Source organism: Arachis ipaensis, chromosome B04, assembly GCF_000816755.2.
Source record: "Arachis ipaensis cultivar K30076 chromosome B04, Araip1.1, whole genome shotgun sequence".
NCBI classification, from domain to species: domain Eukaryota; kingdom Viridiplantae; phylum Streptophyta; class Magnoliopsida; order Fabales; family Fabaceae; genus Arachis; species Arachis ipaensis.
In genome coordinates this window covers 102,720,249-102,743,662 of record NC_029788.2, presented here as the reverse complement: position 1 = coordinate 102,743,662, position 23,414 = coordinate 102,720,249, and the positions used below count along the sequence as shown (strand labels likewise).

Genomic DNA, 23,414 nt, shown 5'->3' with positions numbered 1-23,414 from the left:
GAAAAAACCAAAATTTTTCATTTTTTAAGATAAATAAAAAAATTAATTATAATAAATTTAAATAATTATGTTTATAAACATACTTTATAACATTTTAATTTTAAGAATGGATTTGTTTTTACATCCTGAATTTTAATTTTAACTTTTAGCATTTATTTATCTTATCATAACATAATTCAAAACATTCTTACCCATAAGTATATATATAATTTTAAGTTATTTTCAAGTTATTGTATGTTATATTAGTCTCAAATAATAAGCATTATTTTGTTAATAAAATGCTTATGTAAAAAAATCTTAATTATTCTATTAATTTTATAATTTTATTAAATTTTTAATTAAATTTTTATATTTTTCTTTAATTGGATTTTGTTCTGAAACTTATCTAAATTTTCGTAGAGAGATAAGGGTGGTATTTAAGGGATTCAGATACTTAACAAAATTTTAGACAGATTTTTAGGAGGTTAGAATTTAAAATTCAAACCTGTAGAGTTTATAACCATCTCTTGAGTAGCCTCACTTTTTCTGGCGATTAGTTACTCTTTTGGTAGAAATGTTGGAATCTCTCTTCTAGATGGATAAGAGCAATAGTAAAAGTTAGTTAAGTAAGATTATTGAGCTCACGTAGTCCCGATCGACCTCTACAAAATCGAATAAACTTGGTCTTGATAACATATGTGAATTGGGCTTTATCCTCTTTAGGTATGAATAAGTTCCTAATTTTGTAATTAGATATTTTTTATATGAAAAAGTTAAACTTAACTAAATATTTCTTCTAAAATAGATGTAGACAAAAATCTATCGGCTATTACCTCCAAAGCTAGTCGCTCGTCTGCGCCTACGAAAGTAAGGCACTTGAAAGAGTGACATGGTCTAAAGGGAGGCTCAATTATGTGTATTGATTCCGGACATAAGGAATTCACTAAGTATAATAAGATCTTAGTGAGAAAGGAGCTCTGCCATCTCTATTAGCTAGAATGTGGTTTCGATCCTTTCGGTGATGCTAGAAGTCGTTTCGACTCTTTCTGTACCCCGATATCTATTGAGGAGCAAATCCCTGCTTTAATTTTTTTTTTTCGATCTTTAGTTTGCCTTTTTTAGAAAATGATTGAAGTAACTTTTGTTCCTTATAATTTTTGCTATTATCTAACAACTCATATATTATGGATTTCAAAAAACATAAGCATTTTATATTAGTACAGTAGAAGTCCAAAAGCAATGCCAAAATTTTTTTTATATTTAAGCATGACAAACTAGTATTATTGCAACATAAACCCAGAATTAAAGTAACTATGTTGAAAGATCTGTAATTTAATTCATTGATCATAAAGCAACTTACTTCATGTTAGATTAACAATTCACATTCCACACGTGTCAATATTGTAGGAAGAACAGCAAACTAAAAAGGTATTAAGCGTATTATTCACTATTTCACCTCATTTAGGCTCATCATTTAAATAACGGTTAAGTTAAATGGCAGTGACATGTACATTATTGATTTTAGCATTATCACGGTGAAAGAGACTAATTCGGATACAGTGATGCATTTTTTAATTTAGTAAACATTGAAAATATGTGTATAATTTTGTTTAAATAACTGTTAGGTTGGATAATAATGAGACGTACATTATTGATTTCAGCGTTATTTCGATAAAAGAGACTAACTCAATTACCGTGATGCATTTTTCAATTTTTTTTGGGTGACTATGCATTTTTCAATTTGATAAAAACTAAAAATATTTATATAATTTTGTTTAAATAATTAATTTTTATATATACTAACTAAAATAATCAATCGAGCCGCAGTAGTTGTCGCAGTCGAAAGCTTCTGAATCGAGCCACTGTTTCAGATCTGTTTTCTCCTTCCAACTACCGCTGGTATTCTTCTTCTTCTCCATAGTTCACTTGTCTCTGTCTCTCTGCTTCTTTGAAGTTCCAATTGAGATTGTTCTATTCTTCTTGAATGGTGAGTCCCACCTTAGTCACGAATGTACTTTCCTCCATTTTCTCAATATTTTTGTTTGCTTATAATGGTGACTGATAAGCTTGCGAAGTTCTTTTGTGCATCATCCAAATTGAACAAGTTTCTTTTTGACCTTCTTATATTTCTTTTTCACTAATCTTATTTAGTATGATTTCATTTTATCCTTTTGCTACATGTTTTATGTTCCATTATCACATTATATCAACCTTTTATCCTCATAGTTAAGGATGTCTCCAATACTAGTATGTGATTGTTCTCAACAATTTGGTGATTGTGGAGCAGAACCCCCTTCCGTATCTTGCTCGTCATCCTGAAGCAGATGTATTGACGTCTAGCGATCAAGTTATACCAACAGTTGTTGATGATATCTGGAAGTTTGGCAAGAAGGTGAAAATCTGATAATGAACAGAACTTAATGATTTAGATTTAAGTGTGACCTGATTGCTCTTCTAGTGGGGCTTATTTACTGCAACTGCATAATTATGAATCATGTTGAACTCTTAACATATCATTTGCAAGTGATAATCAAGTGAAACTTATTTATATGAGAATGCTCCTTATAATGATAGTCACCTTTTATGCCATTTTGTACACACTTAGTTTTTCAGGCATCATTTTAGATTTCCTCATCATGCTTTTGGAATGACTTAAGATATGAAACCAGCAAAATATATTCTCAGGATGAAGTTTTTTACTGTAGTATTATTGGTATTCTTTGGTTTCAGAAACAAAATTTAATCTGAATGAGATAAGTAGCTAATTGATAAATAAGTAGATGATACCTTTTACAAACTAGGTAAGTTTACATTTCCATTCAGCAAGGCATTTAAGTTGATAGTGCATTAATTTTTCTTCAGATGCTATGGAGTTTATGACTATGATTTTATATACTTAATAATTATAAAAAAATTTTCCTATCTTTTGTTGGGTCTATTAGCTTTTGAAGTCAAGGCTTTGAAGTGTAGAAACATATAGGTATAGACCTTTTTTGCTTAAGCTGTTGTGTAACACTGCATTTGCCTTTGTTTCCAATCACTACAAAGGTTGTGATTAGGATTGTATTTGGAAGTCAACAACTGCCATAAAATTGTCGGTATGGCATTAAAAAATTTGGTCGGCTTATCCTTTCGTTCATTAGTAATGCACTAAGCATGGTTTTGAACATCTTCATGTAGTGTTGTGGCCTATGGACGTCTAGCGATCAAGTTATACCAACAGTTGTTGATGATATCTGGAAGTTTGGCAAGAAGGTGAAAATCTGATAATGAACAGAACTTAATGATTTAGATTTAAGTGTGACCTGATTGCTCTTCTAGTGGGGCTTATTTACTGCAACTGCATAATTATGAATCATGTTGAACTCTTAACATATCATTTGCAAGTGATAATCAAGTGAAACCTATTTATATGAGAATGCTCCTTATAATGATAGTCACCTTTTATGCCATTTTGTACACACTTAGTTTTTCAGGCATCATTTTAGATTTTCTCATCATGCTTTTGGAATGACTTAAGATATGAAACCAGCAAAATTTATTTTCAGGATGAAGCTTTTTACTGTAGTATTATTACTTTGATTATTTATTGGTAAGAGTAGTTATTCTTGACTAAAAATTAACCCATCCAGATTTTGAAAAGGAAAAGTAACTAGTTGGTTTAGATTGTTAGAAAAATAAACTAAATTTTGACTAAGTATTTTATTTATTTATTTATATATTGTGTGCTACAAAAGAATTTCAGGTTTTTATGATGGGCGAGTCAGGAACATCAACTGTACTTTTTTCTTTTTAATTGAGTCCTTACACCAAAATTTTTTTTATTTAGGTCCACACACTTTTTTTTCTTATTTGGGTCCATGCACCAATTTTTTTTAATTGGGTCCCTATAAAATTAAACCAATTACTACCAAGAGGAACCTAATTGAACAAAAATTTGGTGTAGGGACCCAATTAAAAGATAAAAAGTATAGGAATCTAATTGAAAATTTCGCAAAACTATAAGGACCACAGAATAATTAAACCTAAAATATATTATTGTATGTAAATATAAATGTTAAATAAATTTTAAAATATATTCAAAATTTTTAAATTATTCTCCTAAATTAACTTATCCTATCTTAAATTTCTAACTTTTTTTAATTGTTATCACCTAAATTTTTTTCCATCTAATTCTCATCACATCTATCATTACTGCCACCACTATTGCTGCCACCGCCACAATCTTTAACCATCATTTTACCACAACTATTGATGATAACTTTCAATAAGAGTTATTGTTATTTTTAAAACCGTCTATCTTTTTTGTTATATAAAACTATCAATATTTTCTATTATTTGAAATATTTTATTTTTAAGAGTTTAGTCTAATTTAAATTATTAATATTTTTATTATTTTTAAAAATGATATTTTTTATTTACAAATATACATATCTCGTTTACACTACTGTAAATGAGATTTCTGTATTTTTTTAAATTTTATATATCTTGTTTATACAGTATAAATTACTGCGATATAAATTGATAAATACGCTACAAACGGCAGGAAAGGGCAGAGGAAGTGGCCAGACAGACGGCCAGCCTCCTTGAAGCAGGGTTTATCCGGGAACTGGACTATTCTACCTGGCTGTCAAACGTGGTCCTGGTAAAAAAGCACAATGGGAGATGGAGGATGTGTGTGGACTACTCTGATCTCAACAAGGCATGTCCCAAGGACTGCTACCCCCTCCCCAACATTGATGCACTCGTTGACGTGGCCGCGGGGTACCGGTATCTGAGCTTCATGGATGCCTACTCCGGCTACAACCAGATACCGATGCACCGGCCAGATGAGGATAAAACGGCGTTCATAACGCCATGAGGGACCTACTGCTACAAGGTGATGCCGTTTGGTCTGAAAAATGCGGGGGCGACGTACCAGAGGCTGATGAACAAAATATTCAGCGATCTTATCGGCAAGACGGTGGAAGTCTACGTGGACGATATCCTTGCAAAAACCGCCCGACCCGACGACCTCATAAGCGACCTAGAGAATGTGTTCGCATCCTTCCGACAACACGACATGAGGCTTAACCCGCTTAAGTGCGCCTTTGCCATGGAGGCCGGGAAGTTCCTGAGGTTCATGATAACCCAAATGGGAGTGGAAGCCAACCCCGAAAAGTGCCAAGCGATACTCCATATGAGGAGTCCAGGTTGCATCAAAGACGTTCAGCGGCTGGCGAGAAGGCTCACTGCGATGTCCCAATTCCTCGGTGCGTCGGCAACAAAGGCCCTACCCTTCTTCAACCTGATGAAGAAGGGAATAGCGTTTGAATGGACCCCTGCATGCGAAGAGACATTCAACCACTTTAAAGAAATTCTGGCAGCACCCCCTGTGCTCGGGAAGCCCAGAACCGGAGAATCGCTCTACCTATACCTAGCCATAACAGAAGAAGCTCTTGCAGCGGTGCTGGTGCGAGAAGAAGGAAAGACCCAACAACCGATCTACTTCGTAAGTAGAGCGTTGCAAGGGGCAGAACTTAGGTACAGCAAGCTGGAGAAACTGGCACTAGCGCTCTTGATCTCCTCCTGCAGACTACGACAATACTTCCAGGATCACCAGGTGGTCGTGAGAACGGACCAGGGGATCTGTCAGGTGCTCCAAAAACCTGATTTGGTGGGGAGGATGATGACCTGGGCCATCGAACTATTCCAATACGATATGAGCTACGAGCCCCGACACGCAATTAAGGCACAAGCAATGACGGACTTCCTAGTGGAAGTAACCGAAAATCCAACCGAGGACACGGGCACACGGTGGAAGCTCCATGTGGATGGAGCTTCCAACCAGACATCTGGAGGTGCCGGGATCATCCTAGAAAGCCCAGCCGGAGTCATTTACGAACAATCGGTTAAGTTCGAGTTTCCCGTATCAAACAACCAAGCAGAATACGAAGCCCTTCTGGGGGGCTTGATCCTAGCTCGGGAGGTCGGGGCCACAAGGTTGGAAGTATGCAGCGACTCGCAGATCGTCACCACGCAAGTAAATAAAAGCTACCAAACCAGAGACTCACTGCTGCAAAAATACTTGGAAAGGGTCAAAGAGCTGAGCGCACAATTTGAGGAGGTCACGGTCCAGCACGTCCCAAGGAAAAGGAACACACGAGCAGACCTCCTATCCAAGCTGGCAAGCACAAAACCTGGTACTGGCAACTGCTCCCTCATTCAAGGCATCACGAAAGAACCTGCGGTTGCCTTACACCTGACCAAGACGAGCCCCTCTTGGATGGACCCCATCGCCGATTTCTTGAAAAATGGCAAACTCCCTGGGAATGAGAAGGAAGCCAAAGCGTTGAGAAGGGAGGCTGCCAAATACACGGTCATACAGGACCAGCTATTCAAAAGGGGACTCAGCCAACCTTTGCTGAAGTGCCTACATCCCGACCAGACGGACTACGTCCTCAGAGAAGTCCATGAGGGATGCTGCGGCCACCACATCGGGGGCAAAGCCCTAGCAAGGAAGCTCATCCGTGCTGGGTACTACTGGCCGACAATGATGAATGACTCCAGAGAATTTGTGAAAAAATGCGCCAAGTGTCAACAGAACGCCAACTTCCACAGAGCGCCAGCTTCCGAGCTGAGCCTACTGACGTCCCCTCGACCTTTCGCGCAATGGGGAATCGACCTCCTGGGACCCTTTCCGGTTGGCCCAGGACAAGTCAAGTACCTCATAGTTGCCGTCGACTACTACACCAAGTGGATAGAGGCTGAACCACTGGCCAGCATATCCTCATCCAATTGTAGAAAGTTCATATGGAGGTAGGTGATAACCCGGTTCGGCATCTCGGAGGTCGTCATTTCGGATAACGGGACGCAGTTCAGTGACAAGAAGTTTGCAGAGTTTCTCACCGGCTTGGGGATAAAACAGAAGTTCTCCTCGGTTGAACATCCCCAGACAAATGGACAAGTGGAGTCCGCAAATAAGGTCATCTTATTATGTCTCAAGAAGCGTCTAGACAGCAAAAAAGGCGCATGGGCCGATGAGCTCGCCTCGGTCCTCTGGTCCTACCGAACAACTGAGCAAAGCTCCACAGGGAAAACCCCCTTTCGCCTAACATACGGGGTCGATGCGGTAATACCCGTGGAGATCGGTGAGCCGAGCCCGCGGTTACTTCTCGCGGGAGTAGAAGAAGTGGTGGACAAAGACCTGGTAGACGAGGTCAGAGAAATGGCCCACTTGTCAGAGGTAGCGCTGAAACAAAGAATAGCCCTACATTACAACACCAAGGTCCTCAGAAGGGAATTCGAGGAAAGAGACCTCGTCCTGCGACGCAACGACGTCGGGCTACCAACCCCAGGAGAAGGAAAGTTGGCGGCAAACTGGGAAGGTCCCTACAGAATCAGAGAAGTGCTTGGCAAAGGCACCTACAAATTGGAGAGACTCGACGGCAAAGAAATCCCGAGAACATGGAATGCAGGTAACCTGAGGAGATTTTACTCGTAGCTCGAGCGCACCGGCCGAGCGGCCTGACGAGCTAGATAATCTACTTTAATTTCCACAATAATTTGCTTTTACTAAGTATCTACCATGTCCATGAATTTGTTTAGCTAATGACTAATGTTTACTTGTCTGAATTCTTCAATCTACTAATCCCCAATACGTATCCCACACAATTGCGTTCTTCAACAACAATCCGGGACTGATCACCCCGGGCGCCAGTCAGATCATAGCCATAACTAACGGCCGCGATAATAAGACCAAGATGGTTTCAACCACGTTACGAACGTAAACGGCAAAACGGACACAAGCAATAAGTCCACACCGAAAAAACGGTAACAAAAACAAAAAATGCTATTAAACAAAGCAAGACAAAGGCGATAAAAACTAGCCGACCAGACGACCCTTAAGATATAAAAAATTTCAACAAGTGTTCACAACAAAATCACAAAATCCATGCAAAAAACAGAAGGCGCGAGAACTCATTTCTTCGGCAAATCAACGATCTTGCCATCCTTGATCGTCTTGAAAACCCCAATCGCTGATGTGTCGAAGTCAGGAGTCACAATCTTCACCTGAGCCTTGAGAGCCTCCTCAGTCATGAAGATCGCGTTCTTCCCCTGTTCTTTGGTCGCCTTGAGCTTCCTCTTGAGATCTTCGACTTCGGCTTGGACAGCTTTGGCCGATGAAACGGCCTGGTCGCGCTCCTTCTCCATAGCGACCGCCCGACCTTGCGCGACGCTAAGCTGGCTCTCCAAAGTCATCTCCCGCTCGGTTAAACGGGAGACGGTGGCATCGGAGACCTTCATTTTTTCCTCAAAGGACGCGGCCTTCTCCTCGGCATCCTTGCGCCCCCTCTCCGCTGCGGACAGTTGTTCTTGAAGCCTCTCGACCTGGACCTTGAACTCGTTGTTGGCCTGGGCAGTAGTCTCGAGCTTCCTTCTCAACGCCTGCATGCCCGACAACTTGAACTCAGCCTTCCGAGCTATCATCGCTCCACGGAGAAGCGTGCGGTACATCCACCTCGCTTGCCCCGCGAGCTCGGTACCAAGAAAGTGATCCTTCGTACCAAGAATCAGCTGATTGTCAATAAAGGCCCCAGCATCGAAATTCCTTTCCATCACGGTCAGAGTTCCTTCTGGGCTGGAGGATGCCCTCTGCCTCTTGGGAGTAGGGACAAGCTTCAGATCGTCATACTCCCGATGGGTAGAGGATGACTACCCAATACCGGCCGTCTCCTCGGGAATGAGAGAAGCCTTCATCTCGGCAGAGTTCTTGTCGGACATCTCGGCGTCCCGAGGCGAAGGTATGGCCTGATCCTCCTTCTCCTCGGTAGGGTCTCCCGACTTCCCGGCAGCCTGCTCATCAGCCTTCTCCTTATTGCTGTCCTCCAAGAAGGTCTTGACTAAACCTTCGAGCCCGGTTACCGAAGCAGACATCTCCACTACAATAGAGAAACAAATACGTCAGCCGTGAAGTCGGCAACAGCAAATTAAATGATAAAACAATACAAAAGTACAGATAAAACAACTCACAAATATAACTCCTGGCGGCCTCCCGTTCACCCATAAGGAGGTGGGGGTTCATGTGGTTCTTCCCGAAGACCGCCCACAATACGTCGACAATTCTCTTATTTAAGGGGGACATCCCCTTATAGGTCACCTTAACGAAGGTGTTGGACCCCGCCCCGAAACTCCAATATGTCGGGATGAGGCGTTCCCCCTCCAATGACAACCAAAAGGGATGGTGACCTTTGACGGGGCGGACCTTGAAATACTTATCCTTGAACCCATGATAGGAGTCCTCGAACAAGCCGAATATCTTCCGACCTTGGGCAGATCGGAAAGACAAGAACCCTTTCCTCGCTTTCCCCTCCTTGGAGGGGTTAGTAAGGTTGAAGAAAAAGAGAAAGACGTCCACAGACACCGGCAGCTCGAGATATTCACAAACCATCTCGAAACAGCGAATAGAAGTCCAGCTGTTCGGATGAAGCTGCGACGGCGACACGAATATCCGATTAAGAAGCGACATCTGGAAGTTGGAAAACGGTATGCGAATGCCCACCTGGGTGAACATGGCTTTGTAAAACCAAATCCAGTAGGCAACTCGGGGGGAGTGAAAATTAATCTCATTCAGCCGTTCATGGGGAGCAGGGACAAAGACATCATAATTGGCTTCCTCGTCTGTCCCACCGCACAGATACTCGGCTTGCCAGAACTCCGTCAACTCCTCCAGGTCCATCTGATTTGGCGAATCCTTCACATCCTTAGTCACCCAGGCATAGGGATCGTAGTTCGCAGCGGAAGAAGAAGCCCGGGAAACGATGCGAGGCATACCTACAGTGGGCGTATCACTCCGTTAGTCTATGAGGTCGGGAGTCCAGGAAAAACCTAGAAACTATGTCCATCCTATTCAACAGTTAAGATCAAGCGTGGCTAAAGTCATCTATCATGCAAGCTACCTAAAAGCCTACCCTGGAATGGTACCCCTCCCCTAACGCATCTACTTGGCACTAGAAAGTCATCCAGCAGCAAAAACCAAACAAAAACAGCAAGAACGCAGAGCAAATGCAAACAGCAAACATGCAACAATGAAGCAGAAAAGAGAAAGGATCAAAGATTACCCGAATCGGTTGCGAAAACTGAGAAAGAAGAAGGAAAGATGCACGGAGATGCTAGAACGAAACTCTGAGATTTTCTGAGTGAAGAAGAAGGAGATAGTAGGGAGATAGTAGGAGCAAGAGTGTAAAGGGAAAGATCAAAGCAAAAACTGTTTAAAACTGCCACCCAGGAAGCGCGAAAGACCTGGGGGCAAAATAGTCTTTGCATACGGGGTTTTCCAGCCCATTATGAGCATTAAATACCCTGTGCAAAGAACGAGGCGACAAACGGTCGTTCCAACAACGAACAGACACGCGCGCAAGAGGCACGTCCACCCCACGGACGGCCGACCTGACGACAACGCACGAGAGGGGAGATGACGTGCCACCAACGATTCTCACGGTCGTTGCTAGCGCGTCGGGGGCACTGTTACGGCCTGGCCCAAGCAATTTACGGGCCGGCCCGACCCGGGCAGCACCCGACCCGAACGGTCGGGAGTGAGACGCCCAGATGCCGACCCGGACACGCGTCCCTGACACGCGTCCCTGACAGCTTCACCACAGCTGTGCGGGGGAGGCCTCGAAGAAGGTGGGCCTATCCCTGCAGGGCCTACCTCTGACACGGTATATATGGGGAAGGACCTACCCTTCCCCCAAGGTACGTCACATACCACTCAATCCTTACTCGCCTGCACTCTTGACTGACTTGAGCGTCGGAGTGTCTTTGCAGGTGACACCCTCTCTACATCCAAAGAGCCCGGGACCTCGTCTACTTTCAGCCCAGAGACGTACAGAGCAGATGACCTCCCCCCTACGATCAGGATATCTACCCCACCTATCCGGTATCCGACCTACCGAACATAATTAAATTATTTATTTTAAAAAAACTAATTTTAGTATATAAATAATATTTGTCAAAAATATGATCCTATAAAATTTTCGTTCTTTTAGAGAAGTTTACAGTGGTAATTAAAGACGCAATCTGAACGAAAAATAAATAAAGAGCAGCATGATTTACACATAATTAGAGACAAATAGGGTTACATTGCATGTAACCACTAAAGATAGTGTACTCGTGTACAATTTCATGCATTGATTGGTATATGCTTCCATGCATTGACACGTGAATGAAGATGTGCACAATGATAACACTCTTAGATTATATGATAGTAACACGTACATTATAGATTTCAGCACTATCACGGTAAAAGAGACTAATTTGGTTGTAGTGATGCATTTTTGAATTTGGTAAATATTAAAAATATGTGGATAATTTTATTTAAATAACTGTTAGGTTAAATGATAGTGACACCTACATTATTGATTTCAACACTATCATAATGAAAGAGACTAACTCAATTACGGTGATGTATTTTTTAATTTGGTAAATACTAAAAATATGTGTATAATCTTGTTTAAATAATTAATTTTTATATATACTAACTAAAAAATTAAAAGAAAAAGATACCAGATGCAAATGATATTTTTACTGTTAATCTGAATTTTGTTTATAAATTAGTATTTTAAATTGTGCACCAAAGATTTTAATTTGAACTAACAAAAAAAAAAAACTTGAAATGGAAAAGAGAAATTAAAAAGACTAAAATAAAAAAGAATTCAAAAGAAACCAAAGATAACGAAATAAAACTAAGAGTAAAGTATCGTTTTTGTCCCCAACGTTTAGGATAAGTCCTATTTGTGTCCCTAACGTTTAAATCGTCCTATTTGTATCCTTAACGTTTATAAAAGTGATTCAATGTTATCCTACTATCAATTATACTAACAAATCAGATTATATTTTTCAATTATTCTCACTTGGATGTATTCATTCTCAACTAGGTCTCACTTGGATGTGTTCGATTTTAATATTATACCCACTATTTGTGTTTAGATTCAATTATGTCCCTAGAAAAGTAAATTATGTAAATGTTGTAGGAATTAGTTTCAACTTTTAATGAGCTATTTTTTGGAGTGAATCATCGATTCTATTCCAGACATTTGTATTCTAACTTCAAGAAGAGATTTTTAAAACTCAAACTAAAGCGTTTATGATATGTAATTGACGGCAGGATAACATTGAATCACTTTTACAAATGTTAGGGATACAAATAGGATGATTTAAACGTTAGGGACACAAATAGGATTTACCCCAAACGTTAGAGACAAAAACGATACTTTACTCTAAAAATAATTTAAATAAATAAAATGTCTCTGACATGATCTGAGGGTTTTGAATTCAAATACAATGCGTAAGCATAAAAGAAAGTAAAGAAAGGAAAAGCTTTGCAAAGAAAGTAATTTGCAAGAAAAAATAAAAAGAAATGTAAAACAGTGGAAGAAATTCAACAAAAACTGTAAACTCTGAGTAAAATCAGAAAGTTTGTTGGATGTTAAATTGCGAGAGTGATTTTTTCTGAAAACAAATTCCAACCTCAATTCCTTCCAAACTTTGTCTATTTATAGCCACATTCAACCAATCAAATTCAATCACGTGTTTTGTAGATGAAAAACCAAATATAATTGTTCCCGCCATATAAATGATGCAATAACCGTCTTTAATTATCTCAATTACTAGTCTTTCCATTGTTTCGATTATTGAATCTTACACAAACCTTTTCTATCAATCTTCCTTGTTCATCTATGATTACATTCGATAAACTCAAGAACCTGCTCGAGGAATCCTAACAAATATTATTGATATATTTACCACCAATTTTGGATTTATTTCGAAGCAACAATTTGTCCCCTTGAATCGACGACTTCTAGGCTTAAAAAACAACAAGTCTGTCTATTCAAACAAATTTTTCTTTTTCCTTTTTATCTTAGTAAAATTTGCGAAGAAGAAATGAATTTAAATTTAAAAAGAGAAAACGTTTGGAATCCATAATTGACATCAAATCTGGGGAATGGCTCCACTAAGTATATCTATTAAATGCGCGTCCTATCATGCACACTTCCCTATTAATTTCGGACGTTTAACTTCTTCTTTGTTAAATCCTTTCATTTTCTTTTATATATACTTCACTTCATGAACTTTTGAATTTTTTCAAAAACTTTTTCATTACACACCTTTCTTTCCTAGTGTAATATTATTTCAATTACCTTGTTCTTCGTCTGTAAACAAAAACCTTTTCCTTCTCAAAATTTTTATTGTCTGTGGAATTCAACTTCATCAACTCTTTCTTTCTTCAAGGTATTTTTCATATACTCGCCACATACTTTTGAATTATCAATTAAATATAGGTTTAATTACTCTGTTAGTTCCTATAGCTTCACCAAATTTTTAATTAGGTCCCTATACTTTTTTTTCTTTCAATGGGTCCCTATACTACTTTAATTTTATAATTAAGTTCTTCATAGTATAAAGAATATTAGAGTTAACTGAATATTTCTTCGCAAATTGAAGGTATTTATAATTAAAAAACTTAATTAAATCATTGACTGCATGCATTCTGGTAAAAATATTATGTTAATTTTAACATTTTTAACATGAAAATAACATAATTACAAAATTAAAAGTAGTGTAGGAATCCAATTGAAGGTATGTTGAAAGTTGGCCCAAACCATAGGTGAAAAACCTGCCACTATTGCTGCCTCGAAGAGAAAAGCAGAATCATCCAAAGTTTCAAGGAAAAAAAATGAAAGCCTCGAAAACTTCTTCTGCAGCATCAAGTTTGGCATAGGTGTCAAAACAAATAATATTTCTAATTTTTTTTATACTTATGTTTCAAAGATTAGTTATCTAATTTTTTTTAGACAAAAAACAACACTCTAATAAGTCGGTCGAATCTCCTTTAAAAACACCAAGTACCAGAAATTCTCCATCGAACACTGCAAGTGTCGAGGTTGACCCTGAAGACATTTCTTCTAGTTCTTGATTATAACTTAGAAGATTCTGAGAAAACCAAGGCATTTGCATTTTCTATTATATATACAAACGTAAGAATACAACTTCTTTAATTGAAAGGTTTGTATGCAGGAAACAATTCCTCCTCAGAGAAAGACTACCGCCAGCCCCACTTTTCACCAATTATCTTTTACTTCTTTTAGCGCCAACTCGTCTCTACCAATCAATACTGAGCCAAAAAAAACAACAAATATTGAAATAAATTTATTGCAAACTAGGGTTGTCATTGAAGCTCCATCGACTACACATGATGTCATCATAAATACTCCTTTCAACAAAGTCGAGCTCACATCCTTTGCACAATACCCAATTTCTTATTTGCTTCAGACTAGAAATACAGAAGTCGTAAACCAAAAAGAAGAAACAGTTGATGTTAGCCAAGGTGATGATGTTGTTAGTGAGTTTTTTGGAGTTATCTCGAAGATCTCCAAAGGCAAAAAAGCTAAGTTATCAAGTTCTGAGAACAAATTAGTTCATCTAGATCAGAACCCACAAGTTCCTAATCTTCTTGAAAGCACACATGATCAAAATGTAACAAGAGATTCTATTGATCCTGGTGTTTTCGATCTTCTTCAGAAACTAAAATTTCTGCTTGTCAATCCTGTTGAAGAATGATTTTCAGAAGATGAGCTTGATGCTGCATTTAATCAGATTTTGATTTCTAATATTCCCCTTCAAGATCCTTCTAATCAAGTCAAGCCATTCGTGTCTTTTATGAATCACACAAAAAAGCTTTTCTCATGCCAAAATGAGCTTGAGCTCCATCGAAAAGGAATGAAAGAGATTAAAGATCAAAGTGTCCAGGTTGAAGTTTTCTTAGCTGATAGAAAAAATAAAGTATCAGATTATGAAGCTCATCTAACTGATGCTTCTATTGAAATGAATCAGCTAATCATTAGAGAAAAGGAACTCGAAAGAGAACTCGTTGAAATCAAGAAAAATAAAGTTCTTCTCCAAAAACCTCTCGATAAACTTCAAAATACCAAACGTGTACTTGACAAAGAGGTTCTTTCATTTTTAAAGGAAAAAGATGATTTGAACAGTCGAGCTTTCCAACATCAGATTGCAGAAAGCGAGCGTCTTCAAGAACTTCAGTCACTCTCACAAGATCACTCCTGGATAAAGGAACAACTAGACCAACTCTTGCAACTCTATGAAGATTGAAGGTTTAGAATGTCAAGTTTCTTTTTTGTAAAGACATTTTGAATTTATCTTTATTTCAGCTTCAAACTCAATTACGGTTTTGCAAACATCGATACTGTTTTAAGTACTTTCCGTTTATCGATTTAATTTCTATTCCAGTATCAATATGTTTAATTTGATATGCATTCTCTGAATAAAAATTAATTATTTGAAAATGTTCTTCTCAAGTAGGGGACCATTTTTCATAAACTCTTTATTTTTTATCAATCAGCAAAATAACTTTTAAAACTAGTTCACCAATACCAAACACTTTTTCTTTTACTCGTCGATTATATATGCGAGCCACATTCTCTTTTTGATGAATAATGTGATCGAGTGCTAATAAACACTCATTATCCAAGTTGTTCAACTTATCAAATATGGCATTCCAATAATTTTTAACTAATAATTTCTCTTGACGCATCACCCTCATAATATTAAGATTAATTTCTAAAGGCAAAACTGCATCACTGCATCATAGCCATAAACTAATTTATAAAAAGAGATTGATGAAATAGATCATTACTAGTAGTAATAATTTTTGTGATATTGATCATTTTTTTTTATTTTTTAAGATTTTATCAAAAAACAAAACAGAGTGAAAAATAGTAAATAAAAGATAGAATTGTATGTGTTATTTTTTATTATAATTTTGACTCTTTTTTTCCATAAAATTTTAAAATGAAAGTACAAAATATTTTTCAAATTAAACAGGTCTTTATATTTCTTAATTTTAAAAACAATCATATTAGATGTACAGAAAAAATCAATCATCAAATTATATTTTAATACAAAAATACACTTTGAAAATAAGTTAAACTATATATATATATATTAACTAATTTGGTGATTCATTTTTGGTGTGAACATAAGATTTTTGTTTCGCAAAATAATGACCTCCTGGCCTCTTCTTCTTGAAAATAAATATGCTAAGCAGCATTCATTTTTAGAACTAACTAACTCTACTTCAACATGCACCGGATAAATACCAAAACACTGAATTTTAGTTTAAAGTTACTTGTTGAAAAACGTTTAAAAAAAAGAACCAAATAATCAAATCAATAGCAACTTGCTATTAGATCTTTACCGATTAAACCATCGACTCTGATACCACTTGTTGGGCCAACCGTGGAGAGCTCTCGACTACCGGGGAAAATTCGGGGAGGAATCAAGTGAGAAGACATAAGATGAGAAGACATCACATCCAACTCAAAACCTTAAGATGTCAAGTTAATGGGTCTCTCATCTTATAAACTCCTCACTCTTCCTTTCTTTCTTTGATGTGGGATTAACTTCAACACTCCTCACACTTGCAACACTAACACTTAGCACAGTAAAAATGTACCACACCATGGCAAACTGATGTAACTTGCCCCAAGGGCCAGGTTTTCTATCCATCCATTTCGTTTTAACTAGAAAAATTAGAACACTTGTGAAGCTTAGACAAATGACAATACAAGATAAACGAAACAAGTGATGAAATAATACCTTCTTTAAACAAAAGACATGGAAGATAATATAGTTGTAAATTAAACTCACCTTTTAAATCGGGTACCAAATTACATGTTCTATTTAAAATCCACACATATACAGAAGGATTAACATGCCTAAGATAGATGAAAAACTTCTTTTTGTCTTCCATTTTTGGTTTTTGGTCAACAGAGAATATTATTAGAAAGGGTAATATGTTTTTTTTTCGGGACTACAATGAGTTTCAAAAATATTTAGTATTTCATTTATTTTGATTTTATTCCTAATGTTTACGATCAATTTTAAAGATATTTTTTTGTTAATTTTTTATAAATAACAATTAGTCAACTTTTTTTTTTAATTTTACCCTTTAATTATCCTCTATTCTAAAACACTAACTCAGCATAGAATTTGATGGCCTTGTTATATTTGAAACTTTTAAGTTGTACCAATTAAAAGTTAGCAAGATTATCCCCTATGCCACTTGCTTTTAGCAGAATATGGTATGGTAGATACTAGATACGAACAAGTTGTCCAAAACTTGTTTGTCGTGTAATGATGGGTGAATAAATTAACTGTGATAATCCTATTTTTATTAGTCGGACCAACTCAGTTTTAGCATAGAAGGGTGATGTGTGAGAAGCTTTGTTTTGTTTTTTATTTTTTGGTATTAAGACGGGGCTAAAGCCCTGTGAGAAGCTTTTTTTTTTGTTGAGAGCTAATCGGTGTTGGGCCTATGCTGTTTTTGTTCGATCCAGGCGGGTTTCTTTTAGCAGTGCCATTGGTGTCAGGTTGTTGAACTTACATTGCGAGGTGGTGCGTTTCATGACCAAAAAAAAAAAAGAAAAAGAGGTAGTATTTTGAATACAAATTGTAATTTTAAATTATTTTAATTACATTTAAAAATAAAAAATAATATCTAAGCTTAATTCCATTAACATTGCTCTAAATTTAATATTAATATTAAAATAGTATCTAGTAAGCCTAATTAATTGTTATTTAAATGTGTATATTCTAATTCTATTATTCTTTCTTTATGGAATTTTATATTTACTTGAGTTAAGTTAGCACTTACTAAACATGGATGCCCTTTATATAAACTTCCACTTTACATAATTTAAAAGAACAAGTCAACAAGCATCTAAACTACCATGGTAGCTGAAAATCTCCTCACTGACTCTGTAAGAAGATGTAGCATAATGACTTGAATGAAGAAGAAGCCAAGAACAACGTGATTTATATATAGTTAGGAACAAATATGATTGTATTGCATGTAAAATAGTAAAATCATGAATAGTAAACAACAAAGGATATGTTTCATACATTGACTCGTAGACACAGATGCAGCTAAAAGTGAATTAAGACGCACATAATAATAATACTGTGAAGGTAAACTATATTAATAAAGACATACATAATGATAACACTGTTAAATTAGATGATAGTGACACGTATATTATTGTTTTCAGCGTTGTTATCATGGTAAAAGAGACTAATTTAAATGCAGTGATGCATCTTTTAATTTAATAAACACTAAAAATATATTTATAATTTTATTTAAATAATTAATTTTTATGTACACTAACTAAAAAATTAGAAGAGGAAGATATCAGGGATTTTAAAAAATATAAACTTTTTATATTATAAATTGTTAAAGTAACTTTTTCTCTTTATAATTGTTGAAGCAACTCACTTCATATTAGATTACCAATTCACATTCCACACGTCAATATGGTAGGAGGGACAACAAACTAAAAAAAATATCAGGTATATCAGGTATCAGGTGCGGTATAAGGTGCAGGCTAAAATTCATCCACCGCAATAGAGTTAGTCTCTTTCACTATATGTTGTATGTACGTGTCACCATCATCCCACCTAATAGTGTTATCATTGTGCACGTTTTCATTCACGTGTCAATGCATGGAACCGTACACAAGTCAATGCATGCAAGTGTAAGCGCGTCCTTCATCTTTACTGGTTCACATGCAATGTAACCCTATATGTCTCTAACTATATATAAATGACGCTGCTCTTGGCTTATTTCTCATTCAAACTACGTCTTTAATTACCACTATAAACATCTCTAGAAGAAGAAAAATTCTATAGGGTGAAAAAAAAAATCTGAGCGTGTAAGCAACATGACAACTCGGCAAGAAAAGCGTGAAGAGCTTGATGAGAGGGCAAAGGAAGATGAAACCGTGGTTCCTGATGGTACTGGTGGCAAGAATCTAGAAGCTCAAGAGCACCTTGCTGAAGGTATACAATTGATTTGTGTTATTTAAATTATTTTTTATTAATAATAATATAAATTCAATTCTAATTCATCATACTATTTTTTTTTTTAAAATTTAAATGAGTAAAAGTATAGGAAGGAGCAGAGGAGGCCAAACTAGAAAGGAGCAGCTGGGATCAGAAGGATATCATGAGATGGGTACAAAAGGAGGACAGACTAAGAAGGAACAGATAGAGACTGCGGGTTACCACGAAATGGAACGTAAAGGAGGCCTCTCTACCATGGATAAGTCCGGCGGAGAGCATGCTGCTGAGGAAGGCATCGATATTAATGAATCCAAGTTTACCAACGAAGAAAAATAGATGTTATGAAGTTGTTGCCTTGATGCATGTTCTCATGCTTAGTTGCTAATAATGTCGTTGTTCTCATACTTAGTTCCTCGTACTATCGTTGTTAGGATTTATATGTTGTTTTATGTCTATTGTTTGTGTCAGTTTATCTTCGTTGTCCTTCTACTTAGTTGCTAATAACGTGATTTGCTAGGATTTATATGTTGTTGTTTTGTGTGTATTGTTTATGTCTCTTTCTCTATAAAGACAGATGCTATAAAGTTGTTTTGACTGTTATTTTCGACTTATGTAAGTTTATCATATTCAAGTGCTACAGTACTATACTTCTTGTCTTCGTTTTTTATTATAATTTAGCAATATTTTAATTTTTATCTTAATATTAAGAAGATAATTTAAAACGAAGGATTAATTTTATAATTTTATTAAATTTTTAATTAAATTTTTATATTTTTCTTTAATTGGGTTTTGTTCTAAAACTTATCTAAATTTTCGTGGAGATATAAGGGTGGTATTTAAGGGATTCAATACTTAAAAAAATTTTAGACTGATTTTTAGGAGGTTAGAATTTAAAATTCAAACCTGTAGAGTTTATAACCATCTCTTAAGTGGCCTCATTTTTTCTGGTGATTAGTTACTCTTTTGGTAGAAATGTTGGAATCTCTCTTCTAAATGGATAAGAGCAATAGTAAAAGTTAGTTAAATAAGATTATTGTGCTCACGTGGTCTTGATCGACCTCAAGAAATCGAATAAACTTGGTCTTGATAACATATGTGAATTGGGCTTTATCCTCTTTAGGTATGAATAAGTTCCTAATTTTGTAATTAGATATTTTTTATATGAAAAAGTTAAACTTTACTGAATATTTTTTCATCTGATTTTTTATTTTATTCTTTTTTGACTTGGCTTTAATTTTTTTTTTCGGTCTTTAGTTTGGCTTTTCTAAAAAATGATTGAAGTAATTTTTGCTCCTTATAATTTTTGCTATTATCTAACAACTCATATATTATGGATTTCAAAAAACATAAGCCTTTTATATTAGTAGTAAAAGTAGAAGTCCAAAAGCAATGCCAAAATTTTTTTTATATTTAAGCGTGACAAACTAGCATTATTGCAACATAAACCCATAATTAAAGTAACTATAATGAAAGACCTGTAATTCAATTCATTGATCATAAAGCAACTCACTTCATGTCAGATTAACAATTCACATTCCACGCGTCAATATTGTAGGAAGAACAGCAAACTAAATAGGTATTAAGCATATTATTTACTATTTCACGAAGAACAGCAAACTAAAAAGGTATTAAGCGTATTATTCATTATTTCACCTCATTTAGGCTCATCGTTTAAATAACGGTTAAGTTAAATGGCAGTGACATGTACATTATTGATTTTAGCATTATCACGGTGAAAGAGACTAATTCGGATGCCGTGATGCATTTTTCAATTTAGTAAATACTGAAAATATGTGTATAATTTTGTTTAAATAACTGTTAGATTGGATAATACGTTTATTTTTTTACATATTGGTATAATTTTGGTGTAATACTCAATCATTAGATTTTATGGTGTTTTTTAGAATTGTGGGAACAGTACAATACACCTCCTTGTATTGTATATTTTAATACGCCCTCTTGTATTGTATATTTTAATTTAAAATATACAATACAAGGGGGGCGTATTGTCAATATAAGGGGGGCGTATTGTACTATTCCCACAATTCTAAAAAACACCATAAAATTCAATAATTGAGTATTACACCAAGATTTTTTCAATATACAAAAAAATTAACCTGGATAATAATGACACGTACATTATTGATTTCAGCGCTATTTCGATGAAAGAGACTAATTCAATTACGGTGATGCATTTTTTTGATAAACACTAAAAATATTTATATAATTTTGTTTAAATAATTAATTTTTATATATACTAACTAAAATAATCAATCGAGCCGCAGTAGTTGTCGCAGTCGAAAGCTTCTGAATCGAGCCACTGTTTCAGATCTGTTTTCTCCTTCCAACTACCGCTGGTATTCTTCTTCTTCTCCATAGTTCACTTGTCTCTGTCTATCTGCTTCTTTGAAGTTCCAATTGAGATTGTTCTATTCTTCTTGAATGGTGAGTCCCACCTTAGTCACGAATGTACTTTCCTCCATTTTCTCAATATTTTTGTTTGCTTATAATGGTGACTGATAAGCTTGCGAAGTTCTTTTGTGCATCATCCAAATTGAACAAGTTTCTTTTTGACCTTCTTATATTTCTTTTTGCTTTGATTATTTATTGGTAAGAGTAGTTATTCTTGACTAAAAATTAACCCATCCAGATTTTGAAAAGGAAAAGTAAACTAGTTGGTTTAGATTGTTAGAAAAATAAACTAAATTTTGACTAAGTATTTTATTTATTTATTTATATATTGTGTGCTACAAAAGAATTTCAGGTTTTTATGATGGGCGAGTCAGGAACATCAAGAAGAATGGAAAGATCGACTGTTTCAAATAATAGAAAAGATGAGTAGTTTCAAAATAATATGGGAGAAACGGGATTTTAACTAATTGTGACTGGCCGTATAATGTATTTTGAAATTGCCCATTTAGAATTAGCACATTATTTTTTTAGAAAATAATGTGCTAATTCAAAACGGGCAGTTTAAAAATAATCCATTTACTCTTTCTACTAGGGTTTAGGTATGAGTGACGGAGTGAGCGGGGGGTTTATAAAGAGGGTGACACACAGTGAGGTAATCGGTAATGCCGGCGGTAGAACGAAGGGGGAGAGCGTCGGGGGTTGTATCTGGTGAGAAGGAGGAGGGTACTAGGGTTTCTAAGGAAGAACATGGCTTTCAAAAGGTTTTCTTCCGCGACATGGTGACTAGACAGAAGTCTGTCTCCTATGCTTTGGAATGAGGCTTTAGATGGAGAGAGGCTAGCCAAGGTGATCAAAGGAAACCACGGGGATTCGCATCCTCTTCGGGTCATCTTCTCAGAAGAAGGGCTGGCGGCGTTATCTGTACCATATAAGGAAGCGATCGTCGTCAAAGTCTTAGGCAAGCATATGAGTTACACGGCGATGATGCATAAGCTAGGTATGGTGTGGAGATTGAAGGGTGGGTTTCAAGTTCTGGACGTAGGAAATGGTTATTTTCTGGTGAAGTTTTATGCTTTTGAAGATCAGGAGAGGGTATTACTTGGTGGTCCTTTGATGATATCTGGGTTCTATCTTGCTGTAAAGCCATGATCACCTGAGTTCTATTCAGAGGAGGAAGTTTTTGGATCCACCATGGTATGGGTACACTTTTATGGCCTAGGGATTCGTTACTACCATGAGAAGGCTATGTTGAGGATTGCCGCTGCGGTGGGAAAGCCAGTGAAAGTCGATGTAGCAACTAAGATGGCAGCAAGAGGGAAGTATGCGAGGACTTGTGTGGAAATTGATTTAGGCGTTCCCATTACTCGTAGTGTTGAGGTGGATGGGAGAGTTTTGGATGTTGAATATGAAAGCCTTGAGTTGGTTTGCAATACGTGTGGTTGTTATGGGCATGTTGGTGTGGATTATAAATTGATTAGTTCAATTTCGGCGAACATTGATGAAACAGGGGTGAATGAAGACAAGGAACAAGATCATAAGAAGATGGATCAGGTACCATTTTCTTCTAATATTGAGAAGCCTTTTGTTTTCGGTAGTGCTACAATTGGGATAGAGAAGAATAAGGATAAGAAAGTGCATGTAATGGAAGGGGCACATGCAGGGGATACAACGTGGACCAAGGTGAAAAGAAAGGCAAAGAGCAAGAAGGTCTTTTTGGGTAGGCATGACCAGGATAAGTCCAAAAAAACTTATATGGATAAATCTTCTAATTATGTTGCTAAAGGAGAATCTAATATGAAAGGCATCAATGGGGTTGAGTCATCTTTACACATAAGTAAGGGCAATCAAGTGCTAAAACAAGCAAGGAACTTTAAATTAGCTTCGTCAGGTTCTACCTCTACTCAAGGTGTGACGGGTGGCAAGCAAGGACCTGGTTCAAAATGGGAAGGGGCTTATTCTCAAGGCGCGGGGACTTCTAAAACGCCATTCAGAAGCAATTTAAAGAGATTAAGGCCTAATTCTCTTCAGAATTCCCCGGTCGAGAATGGGCACAGTGTGGTTACAGTGGAGACCCCACTCACTACCCTCAAATAATCTGAGGTGTGGGTCTCACTCCAAGTAATATTAAT

General features: G+C 36.5%; 2 protein-coding genes across 2 annotated transcripts; both read left to right on the top strand.

The window, feature by feature from the left end:
* On the top strand, positions 4,862-7,662 carry LOC110271548. Its single transcript, XM_021122521.1, has 3 exons — positions 4,862-6,337; positions 6,782-7,333; positions 7,567-7,662. The coding sequence occupies exons 1-3, from the start codon at positions 4,862-4,864 to the stop codon at positions 7,660-7,662; spliced, it is 2,124 nt and encodes a 707-aa protein (XP_020978180.1).
* On the top strand, positions 18,624-19,478 carry LOC107637935 (protein SLE1-like). Its single transcript, XM_016341171.2, has 2 exons — positions 18,624-18,870; positions 18,983-19,478. The coding sequence occupies exons 1-2, from the start codon at positions 18,753-18,755 to the stop codon at positions 19,207-19,209; spliced, it is 345 nt and encodes a 114-aa protein (XP_016196657.1). The 5' UTR covers positions 18,624-18,752; the 3' UTR covers positions 19,210-19,478.

What these genes read in the sequence shown, in the direction of transcription:
- LOC110271548 (XM_021122521.1), top strand. Translation starts at nt 4,862, where the DNA reads ATGCCGTTTGGTCTGAAAAATGCGGGGGCGACGTACCAGAGGCTGATG. An exon ending in GGGAGGCTGCCAAATACACG is followed by an intron (nt 6,338 to 6,781) that starts GTCATACAGGAC and finishes ATATGGAGGTAG; the next exon opens with GTGATAACCCGGTTCGGCAT. An exon ending in CAGGAGAAGGAAAGTTGGCG is followed by an intron (nt 7,334 to 7,566) that starts GCAAACTGGGAA and finishes GAATTTGTTTAG; the next exon opens with CTAATGACTAATGTTTACTT.
- LOC107637935 (XM_016341171.2), top strand. Translation starts at nt 18,753, where the DNA reads ATGACAACTCGGCAAGAAAAGCGTGAAGAGCTTGATGAGAGGGCAAAG. An exon ending in TCAAGAGCACCTTGCTGAAG is followed by an intron (nt 18,871 to 18,982) that starts GTATACAATTGA and finishes GTAAAAGTATAG; the next exon opens with GAAGGAGCAGAGGAGGCCAA.